Genomic DNA, 23,556 nt, shown 5'->3' on the forward strand with positions numbered 1-23,556 from the left:
TGGTCAGTAAGTCCCTCCACCTGACGTTTTAGTTCCCAAGCATGAACTTTGCTTTTGGTGGTAACATCAGCTAGAGATTGGGCTTCTACTAAGAGCTCCTTGGGCACTGCCTAGAGAGAGGGCACACTAGTTTCAGTGCATTGATGAAAAGTGATTGTCATGCACTTGAAGAACAAATGATGCTGGAGTTGCCCCATGGTGAAATACCAAAAAACCATTTCAGGGGCGTTACAGCCCAGCTCCCTATTTCCAGAATCTCTGTTTCTTCCACTCCTGGCCGTGGACATAAGAGATGCTACTGATGAAACAATCCGTGATGGCTAACTGTTACTCTTTAGTCTTAGCCTGATCCTTTAAACCTTATATAGAGTGAGGGTTCCAAGACTTCTGAGAGACATACCCAACTCCCTAGCACACGTTCTCTTTGGCTATCTTCAAATTTCTATTAAGAAATCTTAAAGATAATTTTCATCCCAAATTCTACCACGAAACCATTATCATTTTCAATTTTTTTTCTGTGATGCTCACTTTTTATCTTTTTACATGTATTTTAAAATTTAGTTCTGGGGCTTCCCTGGTGGCACAGTGGTTAAGAATCCGCCTGCGCCAATGCAGGGGACACGGGTTCGAGCCCTGGTCCGCGAAGATCCCATATGCTGCAGAGCAGCTAAGCCCGTGCGCCACAACTACTGAGCCTGTGCTCTAGAGTCCACGTGCCACAGCTCCTGGAGCCCACGCACCTAGAGCCCGTGCTCTGCAACAAGAGAAGCCACTGCAGTGAGAAGCCCGCACACCGCAATGAAGAGTAGCCCCCGCTCACCACAACTGGAGAAAGCCCGCACGCAGCAACAAAGACCCAACACAGCCAAAAATAAATAAATTAATTAATTAATTTGTTAAAAAAATTTAGTTGTAATAACATGAATACTCAGAATGAATTAAATTTGCAAATATTTTTACTTTTTGTTTTTGTTTTTACAGGAAAGAAAAAAGATGGTCAAGGAAGCCCAGAGAGAGAAAAGAAAAAACAAAGTTCCTAAACATGTGAAAAAAAGAAAGGAGAAGACAGCCAAGACGAAAAGGGGCAAATAGAACCAGAACTGTATGATATACAGTGATTTCCCATCACCTGCTCTCTGAGCTGCATCTGGAGGATGGGTTATTGATTTTAACTGAATGGTTATTACTGCAGTGTCCTCGTGGACGGATTCACGTGTTTTCATGTAATTATGTAAAAAGCTCTAAGCTCTAGTGTCTAGGTCTAGTCCCTAGCTCTTTATGGTATTGATAGAGGACTGTTGAAGCTACTATTTTAATGAAGAACTTTATACAATTTTACTTTTGTATATATTTTCTCCTGCAGTTTGGTTTTTGAAGCATCGTAACTGTTTAAATGTATTGAGCAGTTACGTAAAGGCACTTTGGACAAACTTGGGCAAATTGTTTTTGCTTTGTTTGTAACGTGCCAAAGACCCATCTGAAATCATTTGATTATAAGGCCACGGTTTCTATAAAAGGGGGTTTCACTGATTTAGAGAATTCAGTTGTTGATATAATCGTTCATCACAACTTTGTTCTATGTGTATTGATGATTATTTACAATAAGTTACTCTTCATCTTTCATATTCTTTTTTGAGCTAGGACCTCCTAGTTTATAAGCTATTTCACATTCAACTATGAGGTCTGTTCATTCATTCATCAAATATTTGAGTATTTTAGGTGCGAGGGATACAGCAGTAAATCAAAAGCAATTTCCATAGATAAACCTAGTTTCCCTTAAACCGAAGCTTGCACCTGCTTGTTTGAGAGTCAGTGGGTTATTGAGGGAGGGGCGGGCCTACTGGATAAAGCAGACAAAAGTTACTACCTTCAGCTGGTTTGCGTTTTAATAGGAAGACGAGGCATTAAACAAAATAAGTAAAAAATAGTCTATCAGCAGGTAATATATTCCGGGGGAGGGGAAGAAATAATGTAGAGAAGAGAATGCCTGGGGCGGTGGGAGAGTGCAGGTTTAAAACAGGCCACGCTGAGAGGCCATATTTGGGCAAATACTTGAAGGATGTGAGTCATGTGCATATCGGGAGAGAAGAGCATTCCAGGCAAAGCAAACAGCAAGTGCAAAGGCCCCGAGGCGGAAGTGTGTCTGAAATGTTCCAGAAACAGGGAGCTAGAGCATCATAACCATCATAACCATGGGGGGGAAGTAGCAGCTTCGATCAGGTGGTGGTATGTGCCTGGAAGGTTTTGAGCAGAGGAATGGTGTAATCTGACTTCTGTTTTGAAAGGGTCGCGATCCCTGTGGCTTCCAGGGAAAATGGACTAGGAGATGGGTGGGGATGGGCAGGTGGCTGGGTATGTACTGTGGTACCCACGCGACAGGTGACGGAGGCTCGGTCCAGGATGGTAGCAGTAGACATGGAGAGAAGCGGTTGGATTCTAGGTAAAGCAGGCATGGTGAACTGGATGTGCTGTGAGAAATGCCGATTTTAGTCCTTGACTCAAAGGCAATTTCCATAGATAAACCTAATTTCCCTTAAACTGAAGCTTGCACCTGCTTGTTTGAGAATCTGTGGGTTATTGAAGGGGTGGCAGGGTCAATTGAGCTTTTAAAGTTTTAAGTCAAATTTATTACGTTCATAATAGCCTCTCTTCCTGACTTGAAACAAGTTCAAAATATGAAGTATAATTTCAGTGAAACACAATTGTATGTCCTGTAAAATATTCTACAGTTAACCACAACCAAAGAGAAAACGAAAAAGGAGGCTGAGCAATCGAGTACACCCTGGGGGATTCATCTTCAGGACCCCCCGGTTCTCTCATGGGTTGGGTCTTACCTCCAGCCAGGCGTGTTTGAATCAGGTGGTCGGGCTCCGCAGTGCCATCTTTGGTGAATCGAATGCAATCACTAGGCTTGGATTCAGTTTCTCTGGGCAAAAGTGGTGTCGGTAGGACGGACACTCATTACCTGCTGCCGGGAGGAAGTGGCTTGTGACGTGCCGGGATTTGGGACTAGGGGAGATTCTGATTTGAGGAGCCTTTTTCTGGCAGCTTGCTTATGTGGCTGTTTCCCCGTCTGGATTCTGGGCTGTAGCTGTGGCTGAGTGGGAACCACTGGTAGCATTCTTGCAAACTGGTCTGAAACCGTTTCCCTTGTTTGTTTCTTGCCAGGAGGTCTGGAGGAAGGAGCCTCTTTGTAGGCAAACTTAACAGGGCTACTTTCTGGCTTTAACTGCAATAGAATTTTGAGCACTTGACAGGTTTTAGTGTCCCTGGATTATTGGTTGTGCAGTGACTTTCCATTTGGAGAGATGAGCTTTGGGGTCTCTTGATCCAAAGGCTGGGACATCATTTTGTCGGTTGTTGATGTATCTGGTTTTCTGTCCTATTTCGTTGATTTTCTAATCCCTTCAAAAATGCAGGTGTTTCTGAAAGTTTACTGTGAGGAATCTGGTTGATTTCGTTGAAGCACAAAATCACAGCTATTTCCTCTGCGGCTCTACTTATTCTTCCTTTGATGAAGCAGTTTAGGAACAGAACTTTCCCTGGCCCAGGAGCTCCAGCATTTGAGCCTGGCCTTGGAGTGAAGAGGTGGGCACAGTGGCAGCTGGCTGCCTAGGTCTGATCAAATGCGAATCCACGTTTGGGGCTGACATCACTTTTTCTTTAGCTTTCTCTACTCCTTGATGAAGATGGACTCAATCGGTTGAAGAACTTTGTAGTTTGGTACTAAGACTTGTTGGAGAAGAGCTCTCCTTTTCATGGGTTTCTGCTGAATTCTGTGCAAGCAGCTTGTTTCTTGGTTGCAGGCCTATCCTGTTTTGTGGCTATGATGTCATTCACCTTTTGGCTCAAAATGAAGAGATGAAGATGTTCTTCTAGAAGCTGGTAAAAATTCACTTGAAGGACATCTCAAATGCCATGGGCTCTGAATGTTGACATTTCTAAAAATCCTTTTGGTTTTCAAGAGCTTGACAGATTTTCTAATTCTTAGTTGTTTATACACATATAAGTAAAGACCAGGAACATTCATTCAGAGCTTGACTTTGACTTCTGGGGTTTACTTTTTGATGATGAAAGGGTCGCATGAATCAGCAGGTATGGTCTGCTGGTATGGTCAAGGTATGTATGGTCTCCTGTGAAGATTTCCTGTGACCACATCAAATGGCTAAGATTTTCAACCTTTGATGATCATAAAACAAGAGCTCTCCATGTTCTGTCTCTTGAATTGGATTAGGTTATTACATTCCTAATCCATTTTGGTTGGAGTTCTGTTTTGTTTTGTTTGTTTGTTTTGCAGTACACGGGCCTCTCACTGTTGCGGCCTCTCCCGTTGCGGAGCACAGGCTCCGGACGCGCAGGCTCAGCAGCCGTGGCTCACGGGCCCAGCCGCTCTGCGGCATGTGGGATCCTCCCGGACCGGGGCACGAACCCACGCCCCCTGCATCGGCAGGCGGACTCTCAACCACTGCGCCACCAGGGAAGCCCTTGGTTGGGGTTTTTAACTTCCATATCCTTTGGGTTTGTGTTACCTTGGACATCAGGGCTTTTATTAGTGCTCCAGGGGAAATTATAGTGTTGTGTCTGAAATCATTTAAGCTAGTTTCCGAAGGAAAAGGTATCTTTCTTGGGTCTGTGTTCTCCAGAGATCTTAGTCACGGTTGGTGGTGCTGTGGGAACCTCTGGGCTTGAACTTAGAGAATGAAGACTTGAACTCGCGGAATTTTTGCTTTTTGGCTTTCCTTCATTTTCTTTGTCACTCCACATCCTGCTTTGACTGCTGGCAGGCTGCGGTCGTGAGGAGGTGGCCCTCGTACCGCCTGGAATAGCCACACACCCACAAAATCCTTTCTCTCTCCTTTTTTCCCAGAATGGCAAGGGCATCATCCGTGTGTGAGCACAGCTATTTCTAGCTCTCTGAGAGCTTTCTACCCCTCTTATCAACGCACCTTAATAATTTTAAGGCCGAGCAACTTAATCATCTCGGGGTGAAATTTTAACCTTTACACATTTTCTGCATAGCTGCCTTGGAGTCCTAAGCTTGTCAGTGAAAAAGTGGTGGGTCCTTGGGGTCCCAGCGCAGCAGCTGGAGAGGCGGGCAGGCAGAGGATGGGCTGTTTAAAGTACGCATGCGCGTTGCCCTTGAAGGTAGCATCTGCGCTACAGCCGTGGGCGTGAGTGGCTGCATAGGGGAGCATCAGAGGCTTAGGTCAAGGAACTGAGGCCAGGGTTTTGGAAGGACCATCTGTGTTAGGACAGGGCCTAGTTTTAGAGTGTCAGTGAGTGACATGCCTGAATCTTCAGTGGGCTGGGAGAGAGGTGACGCGGACGCCTGTAATGTAGTGGGGAGGTGAGTGGTGTCGGACGACGTCAGTGCCCTCCGGAGAGCCAGGGTTTAAATGCGGCAAGGAGAGGGGAACCCTCAGAGAAGACGTTGAGGATGCGAGGCTTCTTGCTGGTGTCTGACCCCACGTGGGTTCCAGACGGCACTGGGGGGAGTGTTTCAGGATGGAGAAGAGTAGGAAAAGCCCCGTTGTGGGGTTGGATGCTTCTGGGTCTGAGGACCTGACCCCGTTAAGTAGGCAGGTGCCACAAGCACGTGGAGATAAAGAGTAGTGCCTGCCTCGTGGAGTTACTGTGAAGGACACAGGAGAGCTACGGGGAGCTTGGCAAGGGCTGGATCAGGCTGGTGAACCTGGACTCCGTCATTCAAGATGGAACAGTCCGACCCCTCGGTGTTCCTGCAGTGATGTGAAAAGAGGTTCACAGAACCTAGAAAGTATCTTGCCTCCCCCCAGAAACGTTGAACCTCAACCCATGTGGCCGCCAGCTGTAATCAGCAGTTTACAAAGTATACAGCTCACAGGAACAGGATAAATGATGCTGGGAGAATATAGTCAACCGAATTCAGAATAAGGGGCAAAAAAAAGAAGAGGGAGAGCCATGGTAAAGAGATCTAAGAGACATATTTCCCAATGCTGCGATTTCACTTGGACCCTGATTAGATCAAACCCACTGTAAAAAGATGCACTGTTTGGGGCTTTCTTTTTAGACAGATAGGGAAAACTAAAAATGGAGGAGGTGTTAGATGGTAGTAAGGGATTGTTCATTTTACTGGATGTGATAGCGGTGTTGTATTTAAAAGTGGTTCTCCCAGAGTATGGACTGAAGCCTTTATGGGTGAGATGGGTAGAAAGCCTGCGACTGTTTCAAAATTCTCCATCCTTGACCGACTCCTAAAGGAAAGTGGTGGATGAAGCAGAACGAGCAGGAGGTCAGTAGCTGCTAAAGCAGAGGAATGGCTGTGTAGGGATTTATTATACTGCTCTCTCTGTAACAATTTCTGTAAGAAAAGAAGGTGTTTTTTTTTTTTTTACTGAGTCAAAGTAAATATATTAAGTACTTAAAACAGGGCTTGTCACATAGTAGTTCTGTATTACACAAGTATCTATATTTTTATTTTACTCGTTATTCTTTTAAACTTTTTTTTTTTTTTTTTTTGCGGTACGCGGGCCTCTCACTCCTGCGGCCTCTCCCGTTGCGGGGCACAGGCTCCGGACGCGCAGGCTCAGCGGCCATGGCTCACGGGCCCAGCCGCTCCGCGGCACGTGGGATCCTCCCGGACCGGGGCACGAACCCACGCCCCCTGCATCGGCAGGCGGACTCTCAACCACTGCGCCACCAGGGAAGCCCATTATTCTTAAGTAACTTTTTTTGCCTAGGCATCAAGGTTTAATCATCTGGGCCAAAGAAGTAGGTCTAGGTAGAACTGTGATGGCTTCTGGTACTGGCCCAGCTCGGCAATGTCACTTGAAATGTCACTTGAATGTGAAGGCAGTTTGAGAACTTGTATATTGAACAAATGCTGACAGAAGTTTTAGTGCTGCCAAGCCTGACCCTTGTTTTAACATATGTCACCTTCTCAGTGACCTGTCCTAACCACTCTGTCTGGATTTGCAGTCTGCCCCCTTAACTAAGGCCCCTACACACCTTATTACCTTTGCTTTGCATAGTTTTTCTAAAGCTCCTCTAACTAACTTACAGGTAGACCTCGTTTTATTGCGCTTCACAGGTAATTGCGGTTTTTACAAATTGAAGGTCTGTGGCAACCCTCTGTTGATCACGTCTGTCTGGGCCATTTTTCCAACAGCCTTTGCTCACTTTATGACTCTGTGTTACATATTTTGATAGTTCTCAAAATCTCTGAAACCCTCCACCAGCAAAAAGATTACATCTCGCTGACAACTCAGATGATGGTTAACTTCTTTTAGCAATAAAGGATTGTTTAATCACTTTTTTTAGACACAATGCTATTGCACACTTATAGACTACAGTCTAGTGTAAACATCACTTTTTTATGCACTGGGAAACAAAAAATCCATGTGACTTGCTTTATTGCGCTACTCGCTTTATTTGGTGGTCTGTAGCCAAGCCCACGGTATGTCCCAGCTCTGCCTGTACTTACATGCTGAGTTTTCTCATACGTATTGTGTGTCTTCCCTCACCTCCCAACCTCTTCCTAGAATGTAAGCTCCACAGGGGCAGGGATTTTTATCTTTGTTCAGTCTTGTATCCCAGCACCTAGAATTGTGTCTAAAATACCGTAAATGCTCAATAAATATTTAAGGGAATAATACGTTGTGTTTCTTAAAGGTGGAGCTGTGACATCAATTGGATACACACACCACCACCACCCCATGATGATAAAAATGAAGACTAGGGGTTGATGTGCATTGACTTGTGCCCTCTAGCCCTCCCTTCAGTGACCAGGGGCGCCCACTGTAAGGTGACCAATCTACGCCTGGGGGCTACAGCGCTGCCTCTGCACAGCCTTCTGTCCTCAGACCCTCGGCATCAGCGCAGCTCTCCAGCCAGTGGAACGGGTGCATTTTAAACTGGATTGTTGTCTTGACTTTGACCGCGTGAGACCATTTGACTGTCATCCGAAGTGCTTGGGCAACAGTGCATTGACTGATGAGTTCTTCAATCCCAAATCACCATAACGTAGGAGAATGGGAGACCTGATAGGAGCCTAGCCTTATAGTCACGCATTTTCCCAACTCTTCCCAAATACGGACTGAAAGTTCTGAAAACAAGTTGATCTTAAGAGATGGTTCTGGTGGTGGTCTGTGAGAACTGTTCCAGATACAGATTTTTTTTTTTTTTTTTTTTTTTTTTTTTTGCGGTACGCGGGCCTCTCACTGTTGTGGCCTCTCCCGTTGCGGAGCACAGGCTCCGGACGCGCAGGCTCAGCGGCCATGGCTCACGGGCCCAGCCGCTCCACGGCATGTGGGATCTTCCTGGACCGGGGCACGAACCCGTGTCCCCTGCATCGGCAGGCGGACTCTCAACCACTGCGCCACCAGGGAAGCCCCAACAGATGTATTTTTGATGTATTTGTGGGGGGAGGTGGGCTCCACTTCCTACTCCACGATCTTGACCTCCTCCTCAAGGGATGGTTCTGAGTTTGAACTAGGCCTCTGCTTCCTTGAGAAGCTGACCAACTCCCACAGTGAAGCACAATCAACAGGGCATAAAACAGGACCCCAGCCCCAGGGGTGGGCAGGATTGTCAGTAGGTGCTTGGTCTGGCCCAACGTGGTTTTTCAGTAAATGATACCAATATTGGCGGTGATGTTGGGAGCCTCCCTCCTGCTGCCGGGCACATGAGCGTGGTCAAGGCTAGCCGGGGCAAGCTGCAGGAATGGATAAGGCACCTGCCGTTGGGAGAGGATTTCTCGTCTGTGGATTGCGGGAATTGGACCAGGTAGACATCAAATTTCTCCTTTACAATTCTATTATTTTAAAACGCGTAGCATGGACTTCCCTGGTGGCTCAGTGATTAAGAATCCGCCTGCCAATGCAGGAGACATGGGTTCGAGCCCTGGTCCAGGAGGATCCCACATGCCGCAGAGCAACTAAGCCTGTGTGCCCAACTGCTGAGCCTGTGCTCTGGAGCCCACGAGCCACAACTACTGAGCCTGTATACCACAACTACTGAAGCCCGCGTGCCTGGAGCCCATGCTCCGCAATGGGAGAAGCCACTGCAATGAGAAGCCCGCGCACCGCAACAAAAAGTAGCCCCCGTTCACCACAACTAGAGAAAAGCCCACGCGCAGCAACGAAGACTCAATGCAGCCAAAAATAAGTATAAAAAATAAACCGTGTAGCACAGATGACTCTTATTGAAAGGAGTTGCCAATAGGTATTTTTGGGACTTCCCTGGCCATCCAGTGGTTGGGACTCAGCGCTTTCTCTGCCAGGGCCCGGGTTTAATCCCTGGTCGGGGAGCTAACAGCCCGTAAGCTGCGAGGCATGGCATGAAAAAACAAAAAAAAAACTTTCAGAGAGAAGGAAAGGGGTCTCAGATGAAGGCTTGAAGAGGAATACAGGATGAAAAATAAAGAAAGCACGTGTGAGGGCAAATAAATAACAGTCATTGATTGTTAAAAAAAAAAAGAAAAATTGTGTTTTACCGGAGTCCTGGGTATTGCTAAACAAAGTGCTGTGGTTTTATCAGGATGCCCAAAGGCCTCAAATTTCGTGCTCAAAGAAGTTTTTCTCATGGATTCTGCACATCGTGTGTTATCTATTTCTGATTATGATTTCTGGCTTTATATAAAATTAATAAAGCAACTGACAGAGTGAAAAAAAAAGTAGCATATCAATGATTTAGAAAAGGCCCTTCAGAGGCCAAAGGACCAGGTTAGAATTACATCTCTTAAAACAGTTTGTTTATTAAAATACAATAAGTGGGTTTAAGGTGCCAGTTATATCCCACAGGCCAGGTTTGCTTTTTACCTGTATCATAGTCTCATAAGGCAATTTTATTTTCTTTACCATGTGCCATTTGAATTTAACGATGGGAATTCTGTTCCTTGTCCTGCAATAATTTTTGCTCCTCTGGAGGGAGATATTTGCCTAAGTTCTTATCATTAATGTCCTGCGAGCTGCATCGGCAGGCGGACTCTCAACCACTGCGCCATCAGGGAAGCCCTCCTTTTTATTTATAACTTATACCCTGTCTATGAAGAACTGTTAAATGGTCTTCAGTAAACAGCATATTCAATACTACCGATAAAGGGAACAAAGCCGTTTGGAGGAAGGGAGAAGTGAATACAGCAACAACCTATAGGCTGATATACTTGTTGCCTGGCTGAATTTCCTCATGTGTTGGGCTTGGAAACGTCATTTGACATAAGCCCTTGTCTCATCTCCTTAACGAGGGTGATTGCTAAGGCCTAAGCACTGAACTTGCAAGTCAGACTGCCTGACTTCAAATGCCACCTGGTTGGCATTTGAAGTCAGCCTAGTTTCAAATTTCACCTCCACTATTTGCTAGTTGGACAAACTTGGGCAAATCAAACTTTCTGAACTCGCTCCTTCATCTGAAATGAGCATGGTACTCAATTAATATTGGTTTCCCCTAAGAATTCGAGGAAATGCTAAGGCAAGTTCCCTCGCTGTGTCGCTTTCTTGCTCCGTTTCCCTCTTCCAGAAGGAATACGTTTTATTTTACCAACAGGGTAACTGGGAACTTAAAAACGGAGAATTCCAGAGTGAGGGGTCTAAGTCCATGGACAGCCCTTGGAGAAGTGAGGAGAAAATGACCTTCACCACCAACAGGTTGCTTCTGGAATAGGGTTTTAGGAGCAGATGAGGGGTGGGAATTCCCTGGTGCTCCAGTGGTTAGGACTCCGCCCTTCACTGCAGGGGGAACGGGTTCCATCCCTGGTCAGCCAGAGGGCGGGGGATGCGGGAGGGGAATCTAGTTATAAGCAAACTAGTGGAAAAGGAGCAGATGAGGACCAAATGTACGTGGTGAATTTCTGTGGAAGGAACCTCGACGAGGCGGAGGGCAGGGGACTGCCGGAGGGGTGAGGTGGGAAGCGCAGAGATGGGTAGAAAGGGGAGGGTGGAGGAGTCCGAAAGCCAAACTCCCAGCCTGGGCAGTTTCACTTGTGCCAGCCCCGCCCTAGCTTAAAAGGGTGGGCGGAGTCGGCCTCATCACCACTCCCTGTTTTGGGGCCTGGGATCTCTGCGTGATGCTTGGAGGCTCAGGTGGCGCTGGTTGGACACCCACCCTAGCACCTGAGCAGGAGAGGCCGGCCTTCCCAGCTAGGTGAAGGGGTGCGTGCTCACCCCAGGGGCAGGGCTGGGGCTGCGGCTGTGAGATCAGCTGAGCGCTGGACTCCCCGCCCCCCGGGACCCGAGTGTCTCTGGGCAGGCCCGCCATGTTGTAATTAGGATTCTGCAGGAGAGCCGTGGGTTGATTTGGGGGATGGTCGTCTTTCTGGTTTTGCTTTTTGGCTGCTTCTTGTTTGGTTTGGTTGGTTTTAGGTTCATGGCAGCCTATGGAGCATCTAGTTACCCGGCTCAGTGGAAAGTGGAAAGCCGGTGGCCCTTGCTTTCACCGGGAAGCCCACTCTGGTTAGGATGTCTCTGTCCCCTCCTGCAGGAGCTTCGCTGCTTCTTCCCCAGTTTATGAACGAGTCTGCCTTGTTTGCTGCTTTTAGCCTGTGCTCGCCAGGGAAGAAAGTGGCCAGAAAAGCAGTGAGCAGTCTCGGCCATTAGCTGGATTCACTCTCCCAGCATCTCTCTGAAATACCTTTGACCTTGGGGCATGGTTCTGTGGCCCTGGGATGGCCCAGAACGGGCTGAAATCCTCCTGCCTCTGGAGTCTGGGCTCAGGGAACAGAGAGCAGGTTCTCTGGGGACAGTTCTCCAGGATGAGGCAGTTTCTCAAGGTGTCACGGAGATGGAAATCTAGCTCTCTGACTGGAATGGGCTTGTTAGGAGTCCAGGAAAAAAAGAAAAAAATCCTTCAAGGATCTTAACAATGGGAAAACATTTTTGTAACAAAGGAAGGGCAAGCCCCTACAAGAAGGCAAGTAACAGAAAAGATCTCCGAATGGTTGTATTTGGGGTTTGAAATTTCAGCTGCTTCTATCTTCAAGCCCAGGGGAGGCCCCACCCAGCCTCAGTGGGCTGTCCTAGTCCAAACACCTTATGCTGGGCACGTTGCCAGCCAGTATCAGCATCCCAGCATGCAGAGGAGTCTGTTTTCCAGACCGTGAGGATCGAGGGGGAGAAGAATCCGAGTAGACACATCAGGGGTGCTTTGGATACAGCTGTTGGAGGCCGGGCGTGGGTGAGGCTGCCTGAGGCCGCTGGAGCTGGATGCTGGGTGCTGGCCGGAGCTGCGTCACATTGAGGCAGCGTGAGCACCGCCTGCACGTGATGGAAACCCATGTGTCCCCAGAAAATAGAGGACAGTGAAGAAGGGCACCCAGTGCCTGTGCACAGGGGTGGTGCAGGATCCATCTGGCCTTTTAGGAATGTGCGAGGCCAGTGTCTGTGGACGTTCCCAGGAGCAGAACCTGCAGACAGAGTCCAGCCCGACATAGCTGGGGTTGCCCGCTAGGTGGATGGAGGTGGTTGAAGATCAGGCAGTCTGGGATTTGGTTGTCTGTCCTCTCCGGCTGCTCTTAGTGGTGGTGGTCCCCTTCTTCAGACCAGCTCCTTGAAGCAGGCAAGAAAGATGAGGAAGATCAGGCCGTGGGAAGAGCTTTGAGGCACCTCCTGGCCGAGGCCCACTTTGTCATCCCCAGCTCCAGGCGGGGCTGTCGTAGACTCTATACCCTAGATGTAGAAACAGGATCCACTTTCCCATGGCCCGTAAGGATCTTTCCTGGAGGGGTTTTATTTTTATTTTATTTTACTTTTTGCGGTACGCGGGCCTCTCCCTGCTGTGGCCTCTCCCGTTGCAGAGCACAGGCTCCGGACGCGCAGGCCCAGCGACCATGGCTCATGGGCCCAGCCGCTCCGCAGCATGTGGGATCCTCCCGGACCGGGGCACGAACCCGCGTTCCCTGCATCGGCAGGCGGACTCTCAACCACTGCGCCACCAGGGAAGCCCTCTTGGAGGGGTTTTAGATGCTCTCTGCCACACACAATTCCAAGAAGACCAGAGGAAGGAGGAAAGTCCTAGATGTGATGGTCAGCCCTGCTCTGGTTCTGAGGACGACAGTCCAGCTGCGGCAGTTTGACCGTCCCTCCCACGTGAGTGTCTGGGCTGCTCTGGGGCTCCTTCCCAGCCTCCGCAGGCCACGCAGCTGCTCAGAGGCCTCTGAGGCATCCGTGAGTCTGTTCTGGGTTGTGTGGTGTTGGGTTTTTGAAGTAGGAAATGTAAACAGCTGAATGAAACACCATCCAGGGCCCTCCTTGCTCTGGTTTATGACCTTTCAAGCTCCATTCTTGGGGAGGCCTTGACCACACAGAGTCCAGTCTGAGGTCCTAACAGAGGGCAGTAAATTTTTACAATAAACAGAGATCTGCATACCTTGGATTCTCTGACATCCATGCCCCCATCGAACGAATCTCCCTGCAAGTAAATAGAAAGTCAGTGAAAATCAACACTAACCATATAGTTCATTCTCTCTCTCCCTCTTTTTTTTTTTCTGAATTGAATATTATTCTAAACCTACTGATGATATGCTATTGAGAGAATACAAGATCTATACTATAGCTACTGCCCTTAATGTTACTGCTTTCTTATGGAATAAAAAAACACACACACGCTGGCTGCCGGCGTCGGGAAGCCTTGCGCAGCGGGGGAGCTTTGATTGCTTCATCCCTCAGTGTGTGAACGTTCAAGCCATCCTCTGTCCTCAGTACAGTCTCCTGACCCCTAACTGTGCCTGGTGTCCCCCGGTCCAGAGAGCCTCTCCTTCACCTTCCCCTGGCAATAGATCTCCCCGCTGTTGCCATGGGGGAGGAGCAGTCGTGGAGTCGGGGAGGGGATCCGTGGCTCTAACTGCTTCTTAAACAGCTTTCATCCTCGACCTCCCGAGGAAGGAAGTCACACCTCCTTTACTGCTGGCTCCTGGGACCCCTGGTGCTGCCATTCCCCGCATCTTTTAAGGATTCTGGGCTGTAAGTCAAGCTGTTCTCAGCTTCCCCCGTTGGTTACTCAGTCTTTTCAGGTCGGCAAAGTCACTTCCACTGTCCATCTGTTTTCCAGCTTCCAGGATTTTATTTTGTCTCCTCTCTCATTCTCCCTGGCCATGGGCCGGTTTTGTTTCTTTGGTTTTTAGCACTTCAGGAGGAATGAAATGAGTTGTGTGTGCTCATCATGTATCTTTACCCTGAACTGCATCTCAGATTCTAACAGAACTGTTTGCTTAATGAAGGATATACAAACAGCAGAGATGGCCTGGAGATCTTTTATTTCATTGGTGTGAGCCCCTACGAGAAAAGGAAGTAAAAATATTACATTTCGATGAATGCGTAATTCTTTTATCTCTATTTTACCTTAAGAATCTTTTCAAAGCAGGCCAAGGAAGGTCAAGGAGAGGTAGTACTAATTCATCGTGGACAGATTTCAGGTCTCTTTCTCTCTCTCTTTTTAATTGATAAAACTTTAAAGATCATACATATTTCCACTTATGACAATGGAAAAAAAGGATCACAAGAGGACAGGGTTACTTGGTGGGCAAAGGACCAGCAGAATTTTATCACTCACATTGCTTAGAATTGGCAGCACATGGTGGTAATAAAAAGCAGAGGGAGTTTTAATTGGCTTATTATTGTCGTTAAAATCCTTGCAGGCAAACCCATCCCTTATTGTCTGTACCCTCGATAATGTCTCCCTCTCCTAGGACAACCACTGCTTGGAGGTTCTGGCTGAGGATCCTGGGAAAAGAGACTTGTAGTGATGATGTGGAGATTTGAGACTTCAGGCAGAAAATGGCAAGTTTCTGGGCTTTCAGAAATTTTAAAACTTCAGGAACTAAAAATTGTTGGCGGTTCTTCATCTTATTTCATCTCTATAAAATTCTGAACGTGGAAAGAATGTGTTTCCTTGTATTCTTCTTCAATTAGTCATGCATTTAATACATATTTATTGAGAACCAGTTGTGTGCCAGCCCTGTGCTGGGACTTGAGGGATGCAAAGCTACTTAAGACTTGTCTCAGGGAGTTAGTCTGGAGTCCAGCTGGAGAGAGAGACGTCTTCTTAAAAAATGCACCAGAGGTACCACGTGAAACGTGATATAGTAGGGGTTTTCCCAACTACACAGTCCATAGGAGGCCCAGAGAAGGATGGTATTGATTTTGCCTGGGGGCACAGGAAGCCTTCGGCTGGAGAGGGTGTCCAGATAGCAGAATAGCTCGGACAGAGAAAGGGCGTCCCGGTGAGAAATGAAATCATTAAGGATGCTGAAGAGTAGGGTGAGTTTTGGTGTCAAGGTGCTTCAGAAGAATTTAAATTGATTTCAAAATCGGGTCCATGGCAGGGCTACCCTCTTACCACTCATTGGAGATCCTGACTTGGCCTTTCTTGGGTCCTCTGAGTCTCCATTTTAAAAAAAGCTCTCAGGTCTATTAACCAGGTTTAGAAACCACTGCCTTAGGCAGTGCAGTCCCACTGAAGGCATGTTAAATAGAAAGAGAACATAACAGATTGGCATTTTAGAAATGCCAATCCCTTTGGCCACAATGTGGAAGTTGGACCGGGCAAGAGACTGGAGACAGAAAAGCCACTTTGGAGGCTAACGAGAAAGTGGGCCTTTCGGAGGCAGTGGTACTCGGGATGGAGAGGATTCGACTTGACAGCCCATGAAGATGCAGCCGTAGGGATGGGAGGAGAGCAACTCACTGACTCCCAGGTTTCCAGCACTGATGGTGCCAGGGGAGACAGCGGCACAAGCCACCAAGATGGAGAATCAGGACATGATCAGGTTTGGGGAGACGGAACAAGATACTTTGGGGGAATAATGAGTTTGCAAGTGTGTAAGTCAATGTGGCGATGTGGGAGTTGCCACTTGGGGGAGGGGCAAAGAGGAGGGTTTGACATGATAGGAATAAGTGAGTTGCCCAACAGAGCGTGAGGGGTAGACGCGGGAAGAGAACATTGCTTTCAACATTGAAGGCAGGCAGGACAGTGCATGTGGGGTGGAAGAAGGTGGAGGACACAGGAAACGTGGCAAGCAGGAGCAACCAGAGGGACGGGAGGAAGATGAAGGGTTAAGTGTCCCCCAAACAGATGAGGACAGCCTGGAAGAAGAAGGGTGTGTTCATCCAAGCCCCGCTCTCCCCCAAGGCCCCCTGGGAGCGGGTGGCCACGTGCCCAGAGGGGAAGGGAGGAGAGCAGAGCTGGGCATCTCCCTCAATTATTTTTAATCTCCTTGCAGATTCTGTCAGGACTCAGCAGCATTTTCTCCCAGAGACAAAAGCTGGCAGATGCTTGGGGTCTGGGTGGAGCTCCCTCAGCCTTTTGCTGAGTGAGAAGCTCCTGCAAAGCTTTGGTGTCCTGGCTTTGAAGGAACTGGGCTTTCCAGCCTCTGGGAAGAGGCCAGCTCTGAGCTGTGCATTGCCGTATACATTTCTTCTGATTTTGGCAGGATACGCCCAGGGCTCAGTAATCATTCTAGACACTGCAAAAAAGAGAAATGACATTTAAAGGGAAAAAAATACATTTTCCCCCCCACATCCTATGCTCTCTGCTCTTTGTGCTTTCAGTTAAATGGGCCTTCATGGTTATTAAGGAAGGGTAATCAAGGCCCCCTATTATGAGATAAAATATATTTTATTTTTTAAGCTTTTTTTTCAGCCACCAAGATTTAGTGGGGGGGTTTCTTAATCATATTTATTTATTTATTTATTGAAGTACAGTTGCTGTACAATATTATATAAGTTACAGGTGTAGGATATAGTGATTCATGATTTTTTTAATGCTTCACAGTTTTAAGGATTTATAGTTATTAGAAACTATTGGCTATAGTCCCCATGTGGTACAGTATATCCTTGTAGCTTATTTTATACCTCATAGTTTGTACCTCTTGCACCCCTACCCCTATCTTGCCCCTCCCCCCTTCCTTCTCCCCACTTGTAATCACTAGTTTGTGTTCTATATCTGTGAGTCTGCTAAAGATTTAGTATTTCTGATCTGAAGATTTCAGGCCTCATGAGGGACACAAATGAATTAATCTGTTCAGCACGCCCCGTAAAGTAGGGAAGAGCAATCCTCTCCGTTCTGTGGAGCTATTTTTTTGGACAGATGATTTTGGATAGATAATCAGGTGCTAGGAGTACGTTCACTCGCTTATTCGTTCAGCAGATAGTTATTGGCTGCCTACCCTGTACAAAAGCGTGTATATGAAATTCTGCCCTGCCCACAGGGACGCAGCCAGCCGGGGAGACGAGATGCGCCACGCGCACAAAGTTTAAAAACGCTGCCGAGACGAGGCTTAGGCCGTTGTTCTCAAAACGAAAGGCAGAAGGTAGGAGCTTCTGTTGTTAGGTCTGTCTGGCCTGAGGAGGCTGGTGGAGAAGACGGCCTGGGAGCGAGATACAGCAGAGTGGCCTCTGCTGTGTGCTAGCCCTCGGCCTCCTCTGCTCTGGAATGGGTGTAACTCTGTCTCCCTAACAGCTGTTGAAAGCACGAAGTTAAGTGTGCCTGACATTCTTCCCTGTCCCCCCCGCAAACCCCTGCTCGCACTGCGTTTGCAACAGCCTGCATCCTTGCCTGCCGCCCTCACTGGCTGCGTCCCCGTGAAGTCCCGCCGTGGCACATCGTGGGGACTTTGTAAATATTTGTTGAATGAGGAAATAAAGGGCATTGTGGACAGAGAGTAGAGTGTGGTCTGAGCAGAGGCTGGAAAGCGCTTGGGGTGCTCAGAGCAGAGAGCGAGTCAACCTGCCTGGCTGGGGTAGAGGGCGTTGGGGGAGAGAACAGTGATGGGCAGATGCGGACCCCACTGGGCCACGTCCTACATGTCCGTGCATCAGGCTGAGGCTCGAGATGTTGTCCTGCTCGTACCAGGTGCGGGGGTGGGGGGTGGGGACGGACAGGGGGAGGGGGACTGACAGGGAGATGTGGGGCAGAGGTCAGCCTGGGTCGCTGTGTGGGATGAGGGGACAGGGCGAGGGGAGGGGGCAGAGAGCAGTGAGCACTGTGACAGGAGTCTGGGGGGTAGGATGCTGGCCGCTCCCACAGGGCGAATACAGAGGCAGGGATACAGTTTAAAGAGATACGTGTCTGTGTTCCCCTAAAGAGCATTTTAGCCCCTGAGGGGACAATGACATAATTTAAAACTCCAGACGAGTTTTATTCAGGTTTTACCAGGATGACCTAAGCTTCTGAGCAAGGATTGACCTGAAGCTCTGATCTTTGACTCCCAAGGACGCCTCTCTGGTAAACAAGGCCTATCTTCCTAGGAATTCTCTCTGGAGGCCGGAGGGACAGAGATGGCGGCAGAATAGTCTAAGCCCTTATCTTTGGTGTTTACTCTGACTCCCAGGAGAGACTCCAGGCACAGAGGTTGCTCTGGAGGGTGTGTGTGTGTGTGTGTGTGTGTGTGTGTGTGTGTGTGTGAGAGAGAGACCTCCCTCCTGCTTCTCCAGATCTTATCTGCAGCCAAACACTGTCCAGTTGCTGCTGATCGTAATCTCTGTTACAAGAGTCTCTGGAGCTCAGTAAACCTGGGCTTAAAAAGACCACAGTTCACACTTGCGGGAGCAGCGCGGGTTTCAGCAAACCTCTTGGCCTGCAGATAAAGCGCTAATGGCAAATGTGACTATTCAAAGAAAGCTCCCGGGTGCCAGCTTTTAGATTTTTTTTTCCAGGTTGAATTCATTTGGAAACGATGATTGTACATGTTGGCAAAGAGGGGGAATGAAAAAATGCCCAGTAAAGGAAGAAAGGTTAGTTATTCGGGAGGGAGAACGGGGAGGGACACGGAATTCTGAGAGAGAGAGGGTAGCAGCAGACAGAGGAGGGAAGGAAAGGACGGAAGAAACAAGGCAGGTGGGTGAGAATGCAAGGGATGGGAAAGGGAAGATTTGACTTAAATGAAATTTTGACCTTTTCACAGTTGCGCCAGAATGTATTGTAAATGTGTATTAAAATGCGTACAGAAAACATCCACTTTGTAGCTGGACACGCTGCCCAGCTTTTATATTGAGTATTAGGAAATCTTGGACTTTAGTATGGTTCAGATTTTGCATTTCTGCAGCAGCAGCATTATTCATGATAGCCCCAAAGTGGAAACAACCCAGCTGTCCATCAGTGGGTAAACAAAATAGGTATGTCCGTACCATGGAATACTTTTCAGCAGTAAAAAGGAATGAAATTCTGACACATGCTACCACATGGATGAACCCTGAAGACATTTTGCTGAGTGAAAGAAGCCAGTCGAAAAGAACCACGTATCGTATGATCCCATTCACCTGAAATGTCCATAGGTGGCAGATCCAGAGACAGAAAGCAGGTTAACGGTTACCAAGGACTCGGGGGAGGGGACATGGGGAGTGACTGCTAACAGATAAGGGGTTTCCCTCTGGAGTGATGAAAAAGTTCCAGAATTAGACAGTGGTGATGGTTGCGCAACTTTCTGTGTATACTAAAAATCACTGAATTGTACACTTTAAAATGGTGAATTTCAAGATATGTGAATTATATCTCAATTAAAAAGATAAAAGAATTTTGCATTTCTGTGACTTCCCTTCTCAATTTTGGCCCTACTCATTCTGTTTTGTTTCTATTTAAACTTTTTCCCCCTGGAAATAATATTATTAGTCACATGTATCAAGATTCAAAAGATCTGAAAGGATATCTCACTCCCCTTCATCTCCCCAGCTACTCAATTCCCCTCTCCAAATGTAAACTTTAAAAGCAATAGTACCTTCTTGCGTGACTTTCACAGATTTTGTGCACACAGGCAAATATGTATATAAAACTTGCCCCTCCCCCCTTTAAACAAATGATGGTATTCCGCAGCTCTGCGCCTGGCTTCTCTCAGTAGACAGTGTATCTGGTTAAACGCTTTCCCATATCAAGGGGAAACAGCTGAGCTCCTCTCGACCTGCCAGGGATGACCGGGCCTTGTCAAGGGAGAACGGGAGTGCGGGGGAGCGGCAGGCTGGGCTCAAGCAGAGTCAGGGCAGTGAAACGTTACAAAAAGCTGGTGAGGGCTTCCCCGGTGGCGCAGTGGTTGCGAGTCCGCCTGCCGATGCAGGGGACACGGGTTCGTGCCCCGGTCCGGGAAGATCCCACATGCCGCGGAGCGGCTGGGCCCGTGAGCCATGGCCGCTGAGCCTGCGCGTCCGGAGCCTGTGCTCTGCAACAGGAGAGGCCACAACAGTGAGAGGCCCGCGTACCGCAAAAAAAAAAAAGAAAAAAAAAAAGCTGGTGAGAGAGTTAGTGTAAACGCCATTAGGCCAGCTGTGTCCACTAATCGGCAGTTCTCAGTGAGGCTTCTGCCCTCCTACAGCGAATGGGAGCCAGTGGCCCTGTCCTTCTTGATGACACTTAAAAGGAATGGCTTTGAACCACCTATATAAAAAAATAAAATTTAAATTAAAAAAAAGAGAAAGGAATGGCTTTGAGGTCTTTGAGAAAAATCGTCCTGGGTTGTAGCAGAAACACACACATCTCAAAAGGACAGAGGAAATATTTACAACTGTTAAGTTTTGGGGTTTTTTTTTCAGCAAATGCTCCAAGAAAGGGAGGTCAGAGGCCTATCGGTAAGGGGTTGGCTGGAACAAATGGTAAATTTCTTTTGGCAGCTTTGTGTTTTTCCAGAGAAGAACGCTGACGTGGGAGGTGTGCGGGCTTCCCAGGGATGGGGGCTGAGGCTGCCAGAAGACCTACTAGAGTTTGGTCGGGTCGCGTAGTGAGGGGTTTGAATGGAGTCTTTCACGTGGAGAGTTTTTGCAGTTCTCACAGGTCAGGGGCATTAAGTGCATTCACGTTGCTGTACAACCATCAGCACCATCTGTCTCCCCAAACCGAACCCCTGTCCCCATCAGACACTAAATCTCCATCCTCCCTCTTCACAATCCCTGACAACCACCATCTACCTTCTGTGTCTATGAACTTGAGACACCTCATTTAAGCGGGATTATACAGTATTTGTCCTTTTGTGACTGGCATATCTCACTTGGCATACTTTCTTCCAGTTCATCCATTTTGCAGAATATGCCAGATTTTCCTTTTTAAGGCTGAATGATTTCCCGTTGTGTGTATAGACCACATTTTGTTTATCCATTCATCAATTGATGGACACTTGGCTTACTTCCACCTTTTGGCTTTTGTGAACAGTGCTGCTGTGAACATAGGTGTACAAAGAACCCTTTCAGAACTTGATTTCAATTATTTTGTTTATTTACTTTGGATCTTCAGGGCTGGCCACCTGTTAGTGCCTCAATAAATACTTGTTTAAAATCTTGTTGAAGTAAATTCCCTGGCGGTCCAGCGGTTAGGGCTCCACGCTTCCACTGCAGCGGGTACGGGTTTGATCCCTGGTTGGGGAACTTAGATCCCATAAGCCGCATGGCCCGGCCAAAAAAAAACCTAAAAAAATGTTTCTTGGGCTTCCCCGGTGGCGCAGTGGTTGAGAGTCCGCCTGCCGATGCAGGGGACGCGGGTTCGTGCCCGGGTCCGGGAAGATCCCACATGCTGCACAGCGGCTGGGCCCTTGAGCCATGGCCGCTGAGCCTGCGCGTCCAGAGCCTGTGCTCCGCAACAGGAGAGCCCACAGCAGTGAGAGGCCCGCGTAACGCAAAAAAAAAAAAAAAAAAAAGTTTCTGTTGAGTGAGTCCTTGACAGTGGGAATGGCCCCAGCAGCTCTGCCAAGGCGTACAACGGAGAGATTCCAGGAGGTCCACGTGGAGATAAGGGGCTCCTAGACCGGACCAGAGCATCAGGGCCCTAGAGACAACAGACCTAAACGCTGTAATAAAGAGCCCTCCAGTCCTGGAGGAAACTGGGAGTTCGAAGTATAGTGGCTTTCCATTGGCTGAGCTGTGGCAGTCTCTCATTGGCTGGGCTGTTGCCAGGCGAGGAGAAATCTTTCTTCTTCCGGCTGGGTAGTAAAGAAGTGTGACTTCCTGCCGGAGATGCAAGGTAAGTCTCTTTCGGGGAATTTCCTCAAGGTCCAGTGGTTAGGACTCAGCACTTTCACTGCTGGGGCCCGGGTTCGAACCTTGATCCCTGGTGGGGGAACTAAGAGCCCGCAAGCCATGCAGCATGGTAAAAAAAAGAAAAAAAAAGGGAAGTTTCTTCCCTTTGGGATCTGTAATGATGCAGGGTGGTACGGTACGGTAGTGAGACCACCCCTTTCTGGCCTCCCAACTCCATTTTAGTGAGCTTTCCTTTTTTTTTTTTTTGCGGTGCGCGGGCCTCTCACTGTTGTGGCCTCTCCCGTTGCGGAGCACAGGCTCCGGACGCGCAGGCTCAGCGGCCATGGCTCACGGGCCCAGCCGCTCCGCGGCCCGTGGGATCTTCCCGGACCGGGGCACGAACCCGTGTCCCTTGCATCGGCAGGCGGACTCTCAACCACTGCGCTACCAGGGAAGCCCTAGCTTTCCTTTTATGAATTTAATTTTCACATTAAAAAAAGGCAGAATGAATAATGGTCAGTGTGGTTTCATGAAGAATGTTAAGTGTCTCTGGTTGTAGTCTAAACAGCGATGGGGGAGAGGCAGTGACCCAAGACCCTGGCCGTGTAAGACTTCCCTGGCCTGGGGTGAGGGTTACGAAAGATCCCTGGAGCAAGCAGCTGAGTGGAACTCAGGCAACCAGATGATCTCGGGGGAGTTTGGGGGACCAGGCACAGGACACAACAAGGCCCCAGACTCCGGGATTAAGTTCAGGCACAAGATTATTCATTAGAAGAACCAATGAGAGTGGACAGGACTCGGCCAAGAGGAGCCAGACGTGAGGCTGGAGCTCCGAGCCTGGGGTTGGGCCTAAGGAGAGCAGACAGAAGGGTCCGATGAGTGGGTCCAGGGAATCGGTTTTGTGTGAAACCAGCCAGCAGGCTCTGTCTGCTTTGATTTGGGCAGCGTTGGCCTAGAGCCTGGGTTGGGGGTGAACAGCCTTAGCATTCTGATTTCAGGGCAACAGGAACCAGAAACAGGCAGGCCGCTATAGCAAGAATAGTATACTCAAAAAATGATGTTTCATGGGATATTAAAAAACAAAACAAAACAAAAGAAACCCCTCAGACCATAAAGGAAAGGGTGAAAAAAGTGAATGAGTTGAAACTTAAGGGACTTCCTTGGCGGTCCAGTGGTTAAGACTTTGCCTTCTAATGCTGAGGGTGTAGGTTCGATCCCTGGTTGGGGAGCTAAGATCCCACATGCCTTGTAGCCATAAAACAGGAGCCGTATGGTAACAAATTCAATAAAGGCTTTAAAAATGGTCCACATCAAAACAAACAAAAAAACCTTAAAAAAAAATAAAGTAAAACTTAAAAAAATTGTTTTCATCAAAAGCGTGAACAAAGCAGGGACTCAGATACTTGTACACACGTGTTCACAGCAGTATTGTTCACAATAGGGAACACGTGGAAACACCCCAGTGTCCACTGACAGATACGTGGATAAACAAAATGTGTTGTATACGTACTATGGGTATAATATTATTCAGCCTTAAAAAGGGAGGAAGGAGGAGTTATTGTTTAATGGATGTACAGAGTTTCAGTTTTGCAAAATGAAAAGAGTTCTGGGATGGATGGTGGTGATAGTTATACAACAATGTGAATCTACTTAGTTT

General features: G+C 48.0%; 1 protein-coding gene across 2 annotated transcripts in view; it reads left to right on the plus strand.

Moving 5' to 3' along the window:
• Positions 1-9,158, plus strand: part of RIOK1 (RIO kinase 1) — a 31,705-nt gene extending 22,547 nt beyond the window's left edge. For both annotated transcript variants that reach the window (XM_019945027.3, XM_019945026.3), the window contains exon 17: positions 982-9,158. In XM_019945027.3, coding sequence (XP_019800586.1) covers positions 982-1,092 — 111 coding nt within the window. In that variant the 3' untranslated portion in view covers positions 1,093-9,158. The remainder of the gene's footprint in view (positions 1-981) is intronic.
• Positions 9,159-23,556: the final 14,398 nt, after the last annotated feature.

This window comes from Tursiops truncatus, chromosome 10 (assembly GCF_011762595.2).
Source record: "Tursiops truncatus isolate mTurTru1 chromosome 10, mTurTru1.mat.Y, whole genome shotgun sequence".
Taxonomy (NCBI): domain Eukaryota; kingdom Metazoa; phylum Chordata; class Mammalia; order Artiodactyla; family Delphinidae; genus Tursiops; species Tursiops truncatus.